We start from the raw sequence: 17283 nt of genomic DNA on the forward strand, positions 1-17283 counted from the left end.
TTGTGTTTTTTGACGCAATGTGCAGTCATGTTCTTCCTTTCAGAGAAGATACATTTGCGCAAAACTGATGAATATTATCCTCATCCTCATGTCATAGAGCCAGCGAGCAGCACATGGCAAGATGTGACAGAAGATGGATACATTGTCAAGTAAAGTAACGATCAGGAACATAAGGCATCAGATCGGATTGCAGAGTGCATGAGGTGTCTCAAAAAAAATTATTGACACACACAAACCTAACATGTAGCAAAACCTGCACACGTCCTCCTGAAAGGAGCAATAACATCACCATAGTTGACTTGAACTGGTACACAGATCTACACTGATATCTAAAGTCAGTCTTGACTGTATTTCTTGCATTTTATTCACAGTGAAGGATACACAGACATTGTACCCACATAAGGCTTTAATGCTTTGCTGCACCACAGGGGCTGTCTATTTCTATTAAATTAAATTCTTGATTTATTTTTTCAACTCGATAAACATTTTTTTGAGAATGTTATTTCTGTTCATGGGAAAGCTGGGTGACAAGTTGATTAGACTCCACTGTTCAGTGAATACAGGTAATATTGTATAATATTATCATACAGTGTAGAAATTCTTGCAGTGCACAAGACATACATTGGTATAGAAGCACTGATAACAGTCCCCCATTATTTCCATATAATAGATCAATATAAGAGTAGTGCCATACAGTTCACACCTTTTATTTCCATACAATGTCTACAACAGTAAAAGTGGTGCCCACCCAGAGTCAGACTGTCCCAACAGTGGTAGAGTAGTAGACCACCCTCCTAGGGTCTATTTCCTAGAAGTCAATAGAGGTTATGCCCTCAGGATATTATATGGTGCCCCAGGAAACCCCAGTTCAACACTGTGCTCCTGTAACATTATACATACTATAATATGTATAATATTCCATCCAAAGGCCTAATGGTGCCATACAGTGTCTACATCAGTATATAATATAGTAATATATTATATACACTCTATATACAATAATATAGTATATACATTTGATATATTCTGATGTAGACATTGTATGGCAGGATTTAGTGTGCACTTTATGGTACTGGATGGTATATTGTATACATACATATATATTACTGTCTCCCTCCATTGCCCAATGGGCTGGGGGGGCAATGGTCCTCCAGGAAGGGGATTCCCTGTACATATATAACTCCGCTCTTTCATCCTCCTGCTTTCCCTGGATCCTGAACAGCAATAAAAGGACAGGAAACGCGTGGCCACACAACGCGGGCTGCTGCGGCAGTAATGGAGGCCATACTGTTTGTCACCCAGCTTTCCCAGCCCCTGACAGGACCATGTGCACACCTCACAGGTCTGAGGTAACGTGTCCTCTCCTGCAGACAGCCCTGAGGGAGGGTGGAGGAGAGAGGAAGGAGAGTGTGTGTCTCCTGTGCTCGGGGGGAGGGGACCAACTACAAGCAACAGCCGCTCTCACACACACAGTAGTGAGACATCCCCAACACTTTATCCGTCAATCAGGATTAATGGGGTATAAAAGCCGTGTGCAGGCACCGCCAGCAGAGCGCAAGTGACCCGGCTCGGTGATGAGCAGCTGGCTGCAGCCTGGCACTCCTCTCTAGGCACCGCACTGGATGTGGCACAGCTGACTGGCCGAGAAGTGGATGGTAAAGTTTGCTGAGGACTGGCACGGGGGCATCGCCATGGATTGCAGGAGTGTGGGCAAGCTGCTACTTCTGCCCGTGCAGATGGTGTACTGTGTGCTGAGAGCTGCCCTCTGCCTGCTAGTGCCCACCCGACTGCGAGACCTACGGGGGGACACGGTGCTCATCACCGGCGGGGGCAGGGGCATAGGAAAGCACTTAGCCAAGGAGTTTGCCAAGCACCGAGCAAAGAAGGTAAGTGGTACCTACCTACATGTAGTATTCCTTACTCATAGACTAGCAGTCTGTGCTATGCCCACTGGCATGAAACAGAGGCTTTGTACCCACTTGTATGGTCTTCATATATTGGCATAGGTTTATAAGCCCTGGCATGATGGACCACCTAGCTCCTCCATAGAGTGGCATTAAGCTTGGACAGTATAAGGGGCATTGGCATGGCTTAGTATGTGCAGCACCTACTTACAAAGCATACACAGGTTGGCATATGGCTGAAGATGCATTGGCATGATCTGCATAGTAATGTGCCCATTTGTATTTCAGTGTGTACCCAGACTGGCATGGTCTGTATAGCACCCAGCAGCATGCTGCTAGGCATACTAGACTGCCATTTGAGGTATATGAAATATTGGCCTTTGCATGGCATAGCTTGCCACCTTTTAGCACAGCAGTATCTGTCTTCACTAGACAGGTATGGTTATACTTTGAGTAACACCTGGAGTATTTCTAGATGTAGTGCCCACATGTATTGTAATGCAGAATTAGTATGGTATGTGTTTAAAGTGCACTGGCGTCGAGTGGCATGCAAATCCATGTATATTATTGCAAATATTGTTTTTGAAAATGGGTAACATTAGAACGGTTACTTCTATAAAGCCTCCCGGGCACAATTGTTAATATTTAGTAGGTCTACAACCAGCTGGACCCCCTTGGAGTTATTTGCCCCCTACTTGCAGCCAGTTGACTTTTGAAGTAACCTCTGTTTATAGACTTGGTAATCCTCTGGCTGGCTGCAGCGCGGGCACTGGAGCGAGCAGACTTGTCTGGCAGCTTAGGGGTTATTTTGTTCCTGAGTGTTGTGTGTGTACTTGGATAGTTGAAGAGAAGCCAAGACAGTCTGAGATCACTTGCACCTTCTTTGCCTGTCTTAAGTGGCGTCAAGGTTTAGACAGGAGAGGTGACTGGAGGGTGAGGTCATTTGGAAATGCCCCAAATTGCATTGAGTCTTGAGGGCATGTTATAGAGCAGCAGCGAGTATTGTGGTGCATGGAGTCACTTTAAATCCTGACCGTGTGTGTGGCTGTGGGAGGACTTGGTGCAAGGTCCACGCTGAGGACACAACATGATCTCTAAACCCTAATGTTAGATTTCTATCTGTGTACTGAGAATAGTCAGGTGGTTCATCCTCATGATCCTCTCTAGAAATAGATATGGGCGGAACGTTTCATCTCCATAGAGAGGAGGACCCAGGATTTAAAAAGCTAGAACAACCCCAGACAGTCTGCAGCTTCCTTCCTTCATTCATTAGGATTTCCCTGTGGTGATGCGTGTTACTGTAAGTGCCTGGTAAACAGACAAGACATGTACTCTGTGGTGGCACTTGCTTGGCACTAAAGTTAGCTTGTATTTCTCACATCATTACTTGAAGAACTCCTGTTGGGTGTGTTTCATGGTAGAACATCATGATGGCCTATTTACATAGTGATTATTAGTCTTCCACAGAGCTTAGCCAACATTCCTAGCCATAACCTGCCTGTGTCAATGAGGTCATGACCGTAGGGCCTTATGTTTGGTGGGTTTCTAGAAATGTGTTTCTTATTCTAGACAATCCCTTTAAGTCTCATCTGGAACTCCATTAACAGCTCAGCACAGTGACACACTGAAGCCTATGATGCTGAGCTATCTCCAGTGAGCGTGCCATATGGTTGTCATCCTTCTGAACTTGAGCAGTGAGTCAAGTGGTCGGAGCTCTGTGTTTATATCATGTCTGGTTTATGAGCTTCAGAAGCTACTTGTGAATGGCCGGTAATGTAACTACATTGTAAGCTCTTGGTGCATTGGCAGAGGTCCAGCTCTTGGCATTCACTCCAGTTGGGGACCTTGTGTCTGTAGGCGATGTGATGTCAGGATTTTGTGTGGTAATTTTTGTAAATATTTGCTTAGCTTGAAGTACATTGTATTTTTTAAGATGTTATCGTGTACAAGAGATGCCGAATACATATCCATTCATCGTTCTGATACACGTGGAGCCTTAACCTACATATCCCCTTCCTAATGTGTAGGTGCACTGTATTCTCCAGGTTATCGCTTCACTAGTCTGCAGGGTTGTGTGTAATTTAGGTCAGGAATTAGGAGCCCTAATATATATCATGTCAGAGCTTGTGTAATTGGTTTGTCCTCCTGGCAGACAAACTGCAGTACTCGATCTATGGGGTGGCAACAAATTCAGGCTGGGTAGATCCTTGCTAGTCTCCTTCAGACGCTCATCCGTTCTGGGCCTCATGGCATGATCTATGATATGTGTTCTCCTTACTTTCAGCACAAATATACAATGGAACATGCACCTCAAATTACACTACCCTAAATGTAACAACCCACCCAAAGAGAAAGAGCATTTCAATATAACAGGCCACGTTCCCATTAGAAGATGCAACTTTTTGAAGCCTTTGAATGGTAAATGGGGTGAGGACCATTTCATAATGGATGGATAACCTACATGCTTATTGGCGCATGTTTGCTTTCAGTGGGTGCCAGAAGAATTGATCATTTGGTGGATCATTCGTTTTACGCCTCTCCTGTGTCTGATCATGAAGTTTTTCAAGTGGGTATATCTAAAAACTTGACCGCAACCTATTGCCTCATAAAAACAAACATGTTGTTCGATCACAGGGCACCATTACACTCAGAGGATGGTAAACAAAAATTCAGAGGGACCATCTTAAGGGAATATGCCAAAACTAGAGAACAAAGGACAGACATATTAAAATGAACATGCCCCATCTGTGTTCTCCCACAACTTCTACAGAAGATCCTCTCTATTCGGTAGATAGTCTGATCCCGTGAAAATGAAGCATTTGGATTACTTATTTCTACGGTCTGTCAGCTGGTGGTATTGTGATACGTTAGTCAAATCTTCTCAGGTCCCCTTGCCAAGCACATTGTGCCGATCTACTTAGATGCTGTTATGTGGCCCTCAAAATGTTACTTAAACATAAAATTGGACTATGACTGCAATAAAGCTGCCCAAGAAAATGGTTTCCCAGTCACCAGACCAATGGGCGTTCTTGTGAATAAAGAAACCCATTGGGAATAAATCTAGTGCTGGTCCCCTCAGAGCTTTAGAGAAGAAGAATCCCTTAAAGAGTGACTGGAACATATTTTATGTGCAAGCATGCCTCTCATTTCACATGTAGGAAACCACACTCCCAGGAACTTCACACTGGCATAAAGGGGCATTGTTCAAGTCAACCGCATGTGGAGGCAATTATTTGAAACTCGTTCTTGTGATCTTGTGAATCCATTGAGATTTTTTTCTCTTGCTAATGAATTGTAGCACAAGGCTTAAAGTGTTCTTTAGCTGCGACATGTCGCTTTCTTGTCTCCTGTGCCGAGTGTCATTTTTAACTGCACTTCTATGAAGGTTTAGGAACTGAACGTGTGAAACTTAACCTGTCATCCTCGTAAATGTACCTTTCTCAGTGAGTTGTGAACAGTCTGTCTTCACAGCCACCACAGTTATTTTAAGCTGGTGAACACATGGAGCCTTCATCTCACATTTTAGGAATTCGCACAGGCTTCTGAAAAAATGGCATAATAGATGAAAACATGAAGAACACCCCCACCCCCAATGTGGGGGTCACCATGACCTGACATAATAATAATTGTATTGGGTCACCAGGTTGACTCAGACTTTGTTAATGTTTCTATGTTCTTCCAGTTTTTGGGTGATTCTTTCATGTTCTCCCACAGACTTGCCATAACTCTATTTCCTTAAGAGTGCTTGTTTAAAGGTATGAGATTCATTACCGTTCTGATCCCTCTGAACTAAGCGGCATGAGGGTTTCTCAATGTATGCCTTGCATACAGTGTTCATAGGTTTGCATGTTCAAAAACCAAAAAGATATTTTTTTCTTTTTGTTAGTCAACAGGCTGTGTGCCTATGGTTATCACCCATGCGCAGCCTTGGCTATGAAATTGCAACATTTTTATCTTGAATGTTCTTCTAAGAGAAGAGCTTTTTGTTTCTGAAGACATAAGGTCCTTGTATATTATTGTACTGAGTGTAGACTAAGGCGGCCAGCAGAATTCAGAATACAGTTCTGGATATAAATGGAAATGGGGTGTACATTCTTTAAGATAAACTAGAAGAAGGCAGAATGAGGCCACAGACAGGTCCTAAGTGACAGGTGTTTATACCTAACTAGAGACTGGATACCAACATATCTGTTTGATGGAGGCTATTCTGCAAGACAAATTATGACACCCACATGGCCCATTTCAAGACTTTAGAGATCCATAGAATCAACAACTTCACTATGCATTTCTAATAATAATCCAGTTCAAGTTTTGGTAAGGGGAAAAACACTTGGGCAAGGAAAGACCAATGACCTGAAAGTGAATTTTTAATATAAACCTATTCAAAGTACCAAACCCCATAGATCTCCTCCAGTTCCAAGAACCTCTTCCGAATGAAATATCCTCAGTAAATGTTTTTTTCACAATTAGAGGCTTCGGTTTAAAATTCCTGTCCTTCATTTCCTACCCCTCCTCTTATACCAATGATCATCAATAATTGTTACTGACAAAACGTTTCACGGACATTTCCCTGGAGGCCTCCGAGTCGTTAAACGTTTTCCTAACTTCCTTTCTTGTCCTTGTACTTCTATTAAGCGCCAAATAGTCAGAGAATTGCAGATAATTGTCCTCAATTTCACATAACAAGGTTGAACTTGGCTCCCCCCCCCCATGCCCATCCCCTTAAGGAAAGGGATATTCACTTCTATGCCAGATTAAAGAAATATACTTTTGATGATGATCCAAGACAATGCAGTTTATTCCGCCCTGGACGGAAGCTTTGAGCTCTCCAGTAATTTATGGATCCTATTGATTTTTTTTCGCAGTCCATTCAGTTTGAATTATCAAGTGCTGAAGCCAGGCTATTTGTCTATAAAAATACCATTACAGATATTAGTCATGAAATGGCTTTCTAAATGCCAGTGGGTGCGTTATGAACAAGGGTGAACTTTGCAGGGCAGGGCAACGTAGATTTGTGACCTTCATTTTCTCTTGGCTTTAACTTGCCATTAATTTTTTTTTTTTCTTTCTTGTCTATTATGCTCCTATGATTTCTTGTCTAATTTGTTGCTCCTCTAAATAGAATATATCACTACATAGAATATGTATAACTTTAGGTATAGAAATTAGAAACCCACTGATTTTAGGTTATCTGCTAAAGTCTTAATAACTTGTTGGGGTCCTTAAGACTCTCTGATAGTAGTAGTTTGTCTCCTCTACAAAACTATAGGTCAGATGGTTTAGTGTGGAGCAAAGTGTATGGAAATTTTTAGAAAGACTTTGATTATGGGCACCTTATCTGTGACCACAGTTTATGGGGACCCACTTGGGGTTTAATTTTTTTTTTTTTTTTTTTTGAAGGGTTGTTTCTGAGCCATAAATGTGTAAAATGTGTGGCATGAGATAAAAGTGGTACATGCCATGGCTGCTCCTGTTCATATGCAGCCCAGGTCCTCTACTCTGGTTCTTGGTGCGGCATCTTGAGCAGAACAATGAGGCTGAAAGCATCTAGGACCACTCTTCTTTATTTGGCATACTTTCTTATTTTAACACCCAATATTTTTTTTTTTTTTTTTTTTTTGCTCAACCATTTAGGTTTTCTGGTTTTGAAAAGAGATTTTCATTCCTTTTGTTATCCCTCTGCATCTTTCAGTTGCTAATTTCTTTTTCTCCTGCAAGAGCACACTAGCCTGCTTCCATTATGTAAAGTCAGTAGGTGGGTGACTTTCATTGAACATGGAAAAGAAAGAAGTGTCCAGGAATCCATAGTGCAATCTCCCCATAGAGATTTTGTGAACGGTCATTAATTTGGGGCATGAGTTTCCCAAGTAGTTTTTTAGAAGACTTCAGATGGCATTTCCTATGTAGTAAAATGGACCCAGGAGTCCTATTGTTAGTTGTAGGTCTAAATTTTTCCCATACAAGCCGATATATTTCCGTGCTGTTGGTTTCTTTAAAACCCTGTGCAGCCTTGTTTTATCCTTGGACTTTTGACCATTTGCATCTTTATGTCTAAAGTTATCATCCAACCACTCTCAATTCAAAGGACTTCAAAAGCTTAGCGTTTTGTAAGGCCAGTGTGACCCAAAGATTACAGCCTTATCTTATTTAAAGAGTTGACTGACTGTTTTATAAAGAGGCCTTGAACTCGAACAGCCTTTGATGTTGTCCTGGCTGTCTCCATACAGAACCCAGCTCTCTGTCTCCAAGAGGCAAATCTAATGTGTAAAAACTTCTAAGAGGATTGAGCCATTGACCATTTGGAAAGAACAGGTTGTAAACTGAGCTACTGGCCAGACAGTTGTTATGCTGCCGTGAATGAAATGTAAATTGTCTCCTGAGATCCTAGCCTGATGGCCATTGAGTTTCATAGGTCCAAGGTTTCCTGGCATAGTGGCAACTAGATAGGATTGGATTTCTCTTTACTTATCTTCAGGGAAACAATTTGTGTCTGATGTTTCCAGCCTTTGTTTTATCTCAAGTTTTAACTCCTGGGGGGTTTTTATATCCTTACATCACTTTTGAGATGGCTCCAGTGGTAAAACTCCTTGAGTAAGTCCTATTTATTGATCTCTGGAACAAAGACTCCAGCCATTACCTGCTCAACCTTACCATCTGGCCATTCTTGGCGACTGAAAACTCTGGTTTGCACAATAAGGTATTTTGTAGTATTCTATGTGGAAAGACCCCACTGGAGTGGGTGGTAATAAAAACTGAAGAGATGAGACTGTCATTGTTAAAATGATACAAGAGATGTGGCTTGGTTTTGAAGCTGTTGGTATGAGGAGATGTTGAAAGCTTATAGCTGTAGGCCACAATTTGTACAGTGCTCATTTCATCATTTGTGTAATCTAATTCTGTAGAACGATTCCAGGAATGATTATCCCAGTTCTCCTGAGTCCAAAGAAAAAAATGAAAACTTCAGAATTGGAGGCGAAAGATGAAAGGAGAGACTCATGGCTGGGACTAATTATTCAGTATCCCGGGTTTATTAATCACAGATTAAATTATAATCTTGTGATAAAGGGATTTGGGTGGCCTCTTTTATGAAGATATGTTCTATATTTTAATATGTGGTTTTAAGTAGTAGTCACCACTGTCCCAAAACTTAGATGGATGAGTTTATGGTTTTCCAGAACAAACAGATTGGCGGTCATTTACTAAGGGCCCGATTCGCGTTTTCCCAACGTGTTACCCGAATATTTCCGATTTGCGCCGATTGTACCTGAATTGCCCCGGGATTTTGGCGCACGCGACAGAAATCGGGGGGCGTGGCCAAACGTAAACCCGACGTATTCTGAAAAACCGCCGCATTTAATAACCGAAAATGTGTCGCTTGGGAAGCGCTTATCTTCACCTGGTCCAGCTGGGTGTATTCCGGCGCGTTCCGATGCTTTTCAGCGCAGCAGTGCCACCTGGTGGATGGCGGAGGAACTACCTTCATAAATCCCGTCCGGACCCGAATCCTGTTCAGAGAACGCGCCGTTGGATCGCGAATGGGCCGGGTAAGTAAATCTGCCCCACTGTGTTCGCTCTGCTGTGCCCCCCTCCCTCTTCCTCTTGAAATGGCCTTAAAATTAGATGTGGTGACTCCCCTTTGCTCTAGTATGCATAGTTGGCAGTGAAAAGTGATTTTATTTTTGTTTCTTGAGAAATTTTTCTTGTAGCGTACCAAATCCTTTAACATGGTTTTTCTTATAACTGGCCAATGTGGATCACCTAAGAGTGGGAAGATGTTTATCTTCCCACTCATGCTCATATACCTTAGTGGTCCATGTTTTAGTAGCCACCATTCATATCCCTTCTAGAGTTTCTAGCATTGATATTAATGTAGCAATCCATGTATTTTACACCTGATTTTAAAAATAGTCAATTAAATTTTTTTATTTATTTATTTTTTTTTTTGAGCCGACAATGGCTGATTCCATGTGTCTTATTTGCATCTCTTCTAACACCCGGCGGCTTCTAAGGAACTCCATGTGTCATTTCCCACCAGTGTTTATGACTTCCAAAAAACATATCCTGTGTCAAATACTTGGTGCACAAGACATGTGAAATTAGGAGGAACATATAAAAGTTTGGGAGCATCAAAGGCTTGGTCTGTCTCCATTGTCCTTTTTCTTTTTTGTGAAGCTCTTGAGGTTTGGTCAGTGACACTTAAGCCCCTGCGTGAGTCTGCGTATAGCGGGAGAGGGAGAGTTGGCACCTTCTCATTTACAGCCCAGGGTTCATCGGCAGGTCAGCCAAATCTTAATGACATCACTACACTTGTTTACCACTCTCAGAGGAAGTGCAGCAATGAGGGGCTTCAGGACCTAGCAATGAGTATGCCTGCCCCAGCCATGCCAGACTAGGTAACTGCATCAGATCTTCTACAGCAAAAGGCTGGCACCGCTCCAACCCACCCAGACTCCTAATTAGCAAGTTTTCTGATGACCTTATTCATAATTTTTCTTCAATAGCATATTCTTCTAAAACTCTTGCTAAATTATTTACAACACCAAATATTGATGTAGTCTGGGCGTATAATAAATGGAGGATTGGAATATCTCGTAAACCACCAGAGTTGCCTACTGGGACACTTACTGAAGTAAATGATGATCTTAGCCTTGTCTTTTAACATTCGGTCAAATGATTGGATCAGAAATAAAATTTTTGCCTTGTCTCCAGTGTTGACCACTTCCAGCTTCTCCAAAGCTTTAACTGATATTGCGTAGTTTTCATCATGTGAGGATTTGATCGACCTGTCATGATGATTTTCTCTGTACTTCTGATGGCAGAATTTTGTGTTTATTTTGTGAATACAAAGCATTTTTCCTTAAATCTCAAATATGCAAAAAATTGACCATAAATATGACTCAATTATTCACGAGTTACTGATGCACCAACACACAATTGGTCGATGCATCCTCCTTGTTTGCTTTAGTTATACGGGAGAAGATTTGGGACCCTTTATGCTGTAGGCTGCACTTTCAATGACCCTAACCCATGTTAATAGGATTGCAAAAGTTGACTCCTACTTGACCTTTTTTTGCAAACAACCTACCCACGCCCTCCCTTGTTTTAATAATTCTACAAAAGAATGGGAATGTGAAGCTTAATCTACACTTGTGCATATTCAGGATTGGTCAATGGTCTGCAGTGTCACCCCCCACAATACTGTATTTGGATGACAATGGCTAAGAGAAACCAGTGATTTGTTTTTAGTTGAAACTAATTGCAAAGTGTTAGCAGATTAGTGGTTATTAGCATTAAACCTTTGCATCGCTCCATTGTGAGATGATGACTGGACTTTACTCGTTTCATCTCATAGATACTTCTCTAATGAAGCACTAGTTACAAAAGTCTGGAGAAAGCAGATTATAATTATGTCTAGATTGCACTTTAACAATGTGATTAAAACTGTTCTAAAATATTTTTGTTAGATTTTAGACTCCTAGAACGTGGCCAGTTTGATCTGGATCAGATCATGGTTTCCTACTGCAACACCGCTTAACGCATCCAAGGTCCCTATTTTTAATCAATTTTTTTTTTTTTTTCCCCTATACTTTTGTCTGGATGGACAGGATAAGATAAAATAGTTTCCTATTTGAACCAGCTTCCTGTACTTGACACCTAGCCAGGAACAGGAGTTGACTCGTAGACCAGACAAAACATGGTTGTCCACCTACAGAATCTATTTGTATGCCAACACTGCTCCAATTATAGAGTTCCTTTAACTTGTACCAACATTTTATGAGAACTAAGTAAAGTGGACATGTCCTGGTAAAGATGGTATTGATTTTATTAGGTGGCATCTATAGTGGTTCATTCCCACTGCTACCTTTTGAAGTCCATAAGGCTTTATCCTTGGACAAATTATTCTTATAAGCTATATTCCAGGCTTGTAATGAATTGGAGGTCATCTAAGTTGACCTCATGTGATTCCATACCTTTCTTCAAAATGTACCTCTCCAGTGACTCCAGATAAAACTGTCTATTCACTATTTAGTATGCAACATTTTACCAAATCCCTAATCCTACCAACCGCACTATTACCCAGCGTATTCTTTGCTAATTATAAGGTGGGGGGAGGGAATAGTTTCAGGTGGCCTCTAGGATCATTGCCATCTACTAAGCTCTGATGATCAGGTGGCTTACATTGTCTTCTTGCACATTCCACCTGACTTGAGGGCTCTCAGCCCCCTGGGGTCAACGAGAGGTAACATTGGGGCAGAATGCTTTTCAGGGCAGTCCTGACTCTACAGGGATTTGCCGCCTCATCGGGCCGCTGCCCTAGTCAATTTTCTGGTCAGTAATTATTTGAAAGAAGAGTGTCTTGTTTTGAAAGGAGGTAGTCAAAAAAAGAATAGTGTCTGGATCCCATCCAGGAGAGAGAAACATATCTGTCTATGAACTTTACAAAGTATGCAAAAGTTTTCAGATTTTTAAAAATGTCCTTTCTTGTATTTCCAGTAAAATCACATTTCCTGTTGAGTGCAATGAAACCTTTATTACCGAATGCGTCTGTTCTTTAGGTGACCGGTTTATTGTTAAATTTTATGAGGTCATCCACTGTGTGGTGTAAACGAAAAAAGGGCTTTGTTCCCTTTTAATCCTGGAGCGATACAGACAGTGAACTTTTGCCCTATATGTTAGAAAACATCTGGTAGTTATAATGAAGACATGGTGACCTTCATGTACTGCATGAACAAAGCGGATATGATCAGATTCGGGGGTAGGGGTTGGCAGTGCTGATGAGTGTGTAGACGCGTGGATTTATATTTAGTTAATTTATTCTTTACGGGATATCTCACATGAGGGGTGAGGGGAGTCTACAGGTTTTTGGCTCTGAGGCTAGAGACTGAGTGACAGGATTTGTGACACTTTAAGGGAATTGAAAAAAATAACCCCTTTCAGTTCATAGTTACTCGTGGATAGATGTGGTGATCTGAAAATCACTATTTTACTGATACGATAAAAATAATTCACTAATGGTGTATTTGCCATGAACATTAGTGCACATAAACCAGTTGCTCCCCTAGTGATCACCTCTATAAAAAGGGGTTAACTATGTTTGCCAGACTTAAGCCTCTGCCAGGTTATCTTGTCTATCTGTAAGTCTTCATGGATTATAGCTTGGCCTTGGGCTAGTTTTGCTATTGTCCAGATGCTTTAGTTATAATAACACTAGAAAGCTCTGTGGATCTGCATCTGAGACCAAGGGGTCCTCTAGTCCTGCATGCACACATCATGCATTGTCTCAATACTCTAGAATGCATTGCACAAGATCCAACGTTTGCATGTGAAAACATTAAACTGCTTGGGCCAAAAAGTCTTCCTTTTTATTGCTGCAATAAGGGGTAATATACTTGCTTGTCTGAAGGAGATCACAAAGACAAGTCGTAAAGACTTTGATCATGTTGCATTGTGCACTGGCCAGGAGCAGGATCAAAGTTCACTATGTATGGGCGCCTTTATCAAGGAAATGGGTCAATACATCACTTCTTGTATCCTCTTGGACCAGTCCACACAGCACTGATCTGACCTCTTCACCACTTCCCCTATTAGGTCATTAGTCACCAACCTGTGGCTCCCAAATCTTGCAAAATTCTCCCAGCATGTCATGGCCAGCCATAAGATGGCTCTAGATTTGGGTCAATTTCTAATAAGAGTATAACAGTAGCAATGTTCTTTTCCAGAATTTGTTAAAATTTATTTTAATTTTCTTATCTTTGCAGATAATTTTATGGGGTAGAACAGAAAAATGCCTCAAGGAAACTGCTGAGGAAATTAAGCAGATGGGCACTGAATGCCATTATTTTATTTGTGATGTTGGCAACCGAGAAGAAGTTTACCAGCAAGCAAAAGCAGTCAGGGAAAAGGTAAGAACCAAATACAGGCAGCCAATACGTCTCTGCCGTGAGGATTGCAGGTTGACCCCCAGTGGTCAACAGTGGGTTGGTGTCAAGCACCATCTTTATCTTTAATACGGTTTCCTAAATTTCCCATCGTAAAGGGCAATTGATATTGCGAACTTTATCTACAGCAACATTGCACCACCCTAAGTATTTACTATTTATTTAGATTGTTCTCTAAGGCTGCATACATCGGCGCTATGGAGAGGAGCAGGGGATGAGCGCAGGGCATATACAGTGCACGGCGCCGTATCACATAGAAAGATGGGACATGTTCAATCTTGCTACGGAGCCGCACGTGTGTAGCACCATACCGCTCCCATACAGGGTCGTAAGCCCATAGAAGTGTATGGGGGACGTATATATACGTCCCCCATACATGTGGGTGAATGCAGCCTAAAGGCATATATTGAATTTATTTATTTTTCAAACCACCTTCTTTATCTTCCAGGTTGGTGACGTCACCATTTTAGTAAATAATGCTGCAGTGGTTCATGGGAAGAGCTTAATCGACAGCGATGATGATGCCCTTCTTAAGTCCCAACATATCAATACATTAGGACAATTTTGGGTAAGTTTTCAATTACCTTTACCCTTTTTGCTCCCAGAATAATATTGTGACCCAAAAGTGAGTGGGATGGAAGCCTCTCCTTGTACATGAATGTTGCTTTGGACATTGTACTGCCCACTGTTTCCACAGCTAGCACACGGCACCATGTATTTCCATGAGCGCATACAAAAGATTGCTTTCAGTATCAGTGTGTCAAGGGTTCTTGCTTTTTAGGATCTCCTTTTACATTTTGATTTTAATTATTTTTTTTTTTTCCTTGCAGACCACTAAAGCTTTCCTGCCTCGCATGTTGGAATTGCAGAATGGACACATTGTCTGCATAAACTCTGTTCTGGCCTTATCAGCAATCCCTGGTGCCATTGACTACTGCACTTCTAAAGCCTCCTCCTTTGCTTTTATGGAAAGCTTGACCTTGGGTCTGTTGGACTGCCCAGGAGTCAACGCCACAACAGTATTACCCTTTCATACAAACACTGAGATGTTTCAAGGAATGAGAGTCAGGTATGTGCATATTTGATATTTGAGGTTTGCAGCCTCTTTTAGTGGCTGTTTTATTTCAAGATTCTTGTAGGATCGGCAAAGTAGAGACAGTTTATGTCACTAAATTATCTTCTGACACAACTGGTTTAGTGATCTGGCTATATAACAGTTTGTCCTCCTCCTGGTGCTGAGAACAGGAGATGTCACTCGGTACTTCTTGCGCATGTGCCATCAATGAATCTTGTGCAACTGCATATATGTGTGTAGCAGCTCTCTGTGTGAGATTAAGTCACGGAGCATACGCTAGAAGAACCAAGTGACGTCACTGGCTCTCGGAACCAGGAGGAGGACCAGAACAAACATGGGGGTGTTCATAATTATCAGAGCCTCATTTGTATATATATTAGATCCTTTCTGTGCTGGGATCAGTAGAACAGAGCCTGGAGGCTGGTGTGCTCCGGTTATTTCAGCCCGAGTCAAGTGTTAGATTTCCTTTAAATTGTATATGCAACAAGGCTGCACGTAGGTATCAATGTATTTACGTGGGAGACCTGGAGCAGGTTCTTGAAACCATATCCTGTTCCTGTCAAGTGATATTATGACATTCAAGGACCCACCTAGCAGAAGTTGGGTCCTGTCCAGAATAATCATTGTGACTCAATACCCTGTGCTCACACCGCTTCTGATACATGAGCTCTATTCAGGGCAGTGTTTGGCCATGAGGCAGACATCCAGTAATTGTCAGAATGAAAAGTACACTGGCATATAACAACTGCACCCTCTGGTTGCAGATGCTCAGTATCCCACAAATCTTGCTATACAAAACTTTATTAATGTTTTTCTTCATTTTCTAGGTTTCCCAATTTATTCCCTCCTTTGAAGCCAGAAACTGTAGCTAAGAGGACAGTAGAAGCTGTTCAGAAGAATCAAGCTTTGTTGCTACTTCCATGGACAATGCACCTTCTAGTCATCTTAAAAAGGTAGGAAAACCATTGTTCACATCTGAAGGAAATAATCCCTTCAATTCTTTGGAAGCCTGTCATTACTAGGGAAATGACAACTTATAAGGGCCCACATTTGAACCTGGCTGGAGTCACTCTATCATGGCAACCTTCAGAGATCATGGCTTCTCTAACATGGTGACTTGCCTTCAAATGTCTATTGTCCTTCTGTAAGCTACAGCAGTTGGTTGTGAGTGGAGTTGGAGCCCCCTCAATTTACTTTGTCTGCCACCCTGGTAGCTACAGCCATGCTTTCCACACAGAAGAAGCCTATAGTCCCTCAGTGGTAGACTGTCACGTTGTGTCAGGCCAGTCTGAGTGGGGCGTTAAGTTGGTCCCACCGTTTCCTCAATCTTGACCTGTTCTCCCTCCTAAAAGTAACTCGTCTCCTTCACCACTTGACCACGCTAAATAAGTATTTTCGTGGAAAGTGGCATTGAAGCTTTATTGTCCCCACCCGGTCTTCTATTTTCTTATGTTTTGTTGAAGGCCTCTTTGAACATCCTGTGTTCTCGCCTTTTTCCTGTCAGCAGTTGGAGCAGTAGCATTTCCTTCCCCTTTTTGTAGACTTGAAACCACAGGTAGTTTCAGTTTCACATCCTTTCTTCTTGTGACCCGTTTGTTTATCTTGTGTTTCGGCAGCATTCTTCCTCAGTCAGCGTTTGAAGAAATCCACAGGTTTTCTGGATCTTATACTTGCATGAACACTTTCAAAGGGAGGACATAGATCCCACAGAAGAATATAGGAAGAGTTAATGAAACAGAAACGGAGACGACCCCCCCCCCCCCCCCAACACCTTCCCAAACGCCATCAAGACCATGGTTGTGAAGAACTGCGTCTTCGGATCTACAAATGCTTATGAAGCTGCGTTGATCTTCCAGATCAGACATTGCAGTACGGCCTCTGTTCGGGCCATGATATTGCTGAACTGTAAAGACTCTGGAAGTTAAAGAACGATTTCATGTTTTAAAGATTTTTTAAAATAGAATTTTATTGTTTAAGTTGGACAATAGTGTAACGATTTACACGTCTGTTTTAATGTTCTGTGTTTTAATTGGATTATTCTAACAGTCACTTGTGTAATTTCGTCTCTGTCCTCGGAAAAGGCCGTGGATCTGTGCTACTTGTCTTTGTGTAGGAGGTTTTATTCACATGCAGACATTTCTGAAAATGTGTTCTGTATATCTGAACAGGGTGGTGTTTAACGGCAAGCCCTCCATTTATCTGAATCAAGTCAATGCAACAGTCTCCAATGTCTGCAACAAATCTTTCACCTCTCATTTTTCACACTTGTTTTCTTGTGGTTGAAAAACAAAATTGGTAATTTTTGTTTTTACCATTTTTAATATATATTTTTGTTGTCATTAAATAAAAAGCCCACCAGACAATA

The 17283-nt window shown here is 41.7% G+C and overlaps 1 protein-coding gene across 1 annotated transcript; it reads left to right on the top strand.

Moving 5' to 3' along the window:
* The first annotated feature begins 1261 nt into the window (after window positions 1–1261).
* DHRS3 (dehydrogenase/reductase 3) lies at window positions 1262–17283 on the top strand. Its single transcript, XM_072156169.1, has 6 exons — window positions 1262–1886; window positions 13664–13807; window positions 14292–14411; window positions 14674–14912; window positions 15746–15871; window positions 16535–17283. The coding sequence occupies exons 1-6, from the start codon at window positions 1653–1655 to the stop codon at window positions 16617–16619; spliced, it is 948 nt and encodes a 315-aa protein (XP_072012270.1). The 5' UTR covers window positions 1262–1652; the 3' UTR covers window positions 16620–17283.

Source organism: Engystomops pustulosus, chromosome 6, assembly GCF_040894005.1.
Source record: "Engystomops pustulosus chromosome 6, aEngPut4.maternal, whole genome shotgun sequence".
Classification (NCBI taxonomy): domain Eukaryota; kingdom Metazoa; phylum Chordata; class Amphibia; order Anura; family Leptodactylidae; genus Engystomops; species Engystomops pustulosus.

What these genes read in the sequence shown, in the direction of transcription:
- DHRS3 (XM_072156169.1), top strand. Translation starts at nt 1,653, where the DNA reads ATGGTAAAGTTTGCTGAGGACTGGCACGGGGGCATCGCCATGGATTGC. An exon ending in CCAAGCACCGAGCAAAGAAG is followed by an intron (nt 1,887 to 13,663) that starts GTAAGTGGTACC and finishes TTATCTTTGCAG; the next exon opens with ATAATTTTATGGGGTAGAAC. An exon ending in ATACATTAGGACAATTTTGG is followed by an intron (nt 14,412 to 14,673) that starts GTAAGTTTTCAA and finishes TTTTCCTTGCAG; the next exon opens with ACCACTAAAGCTTTCCTGCC.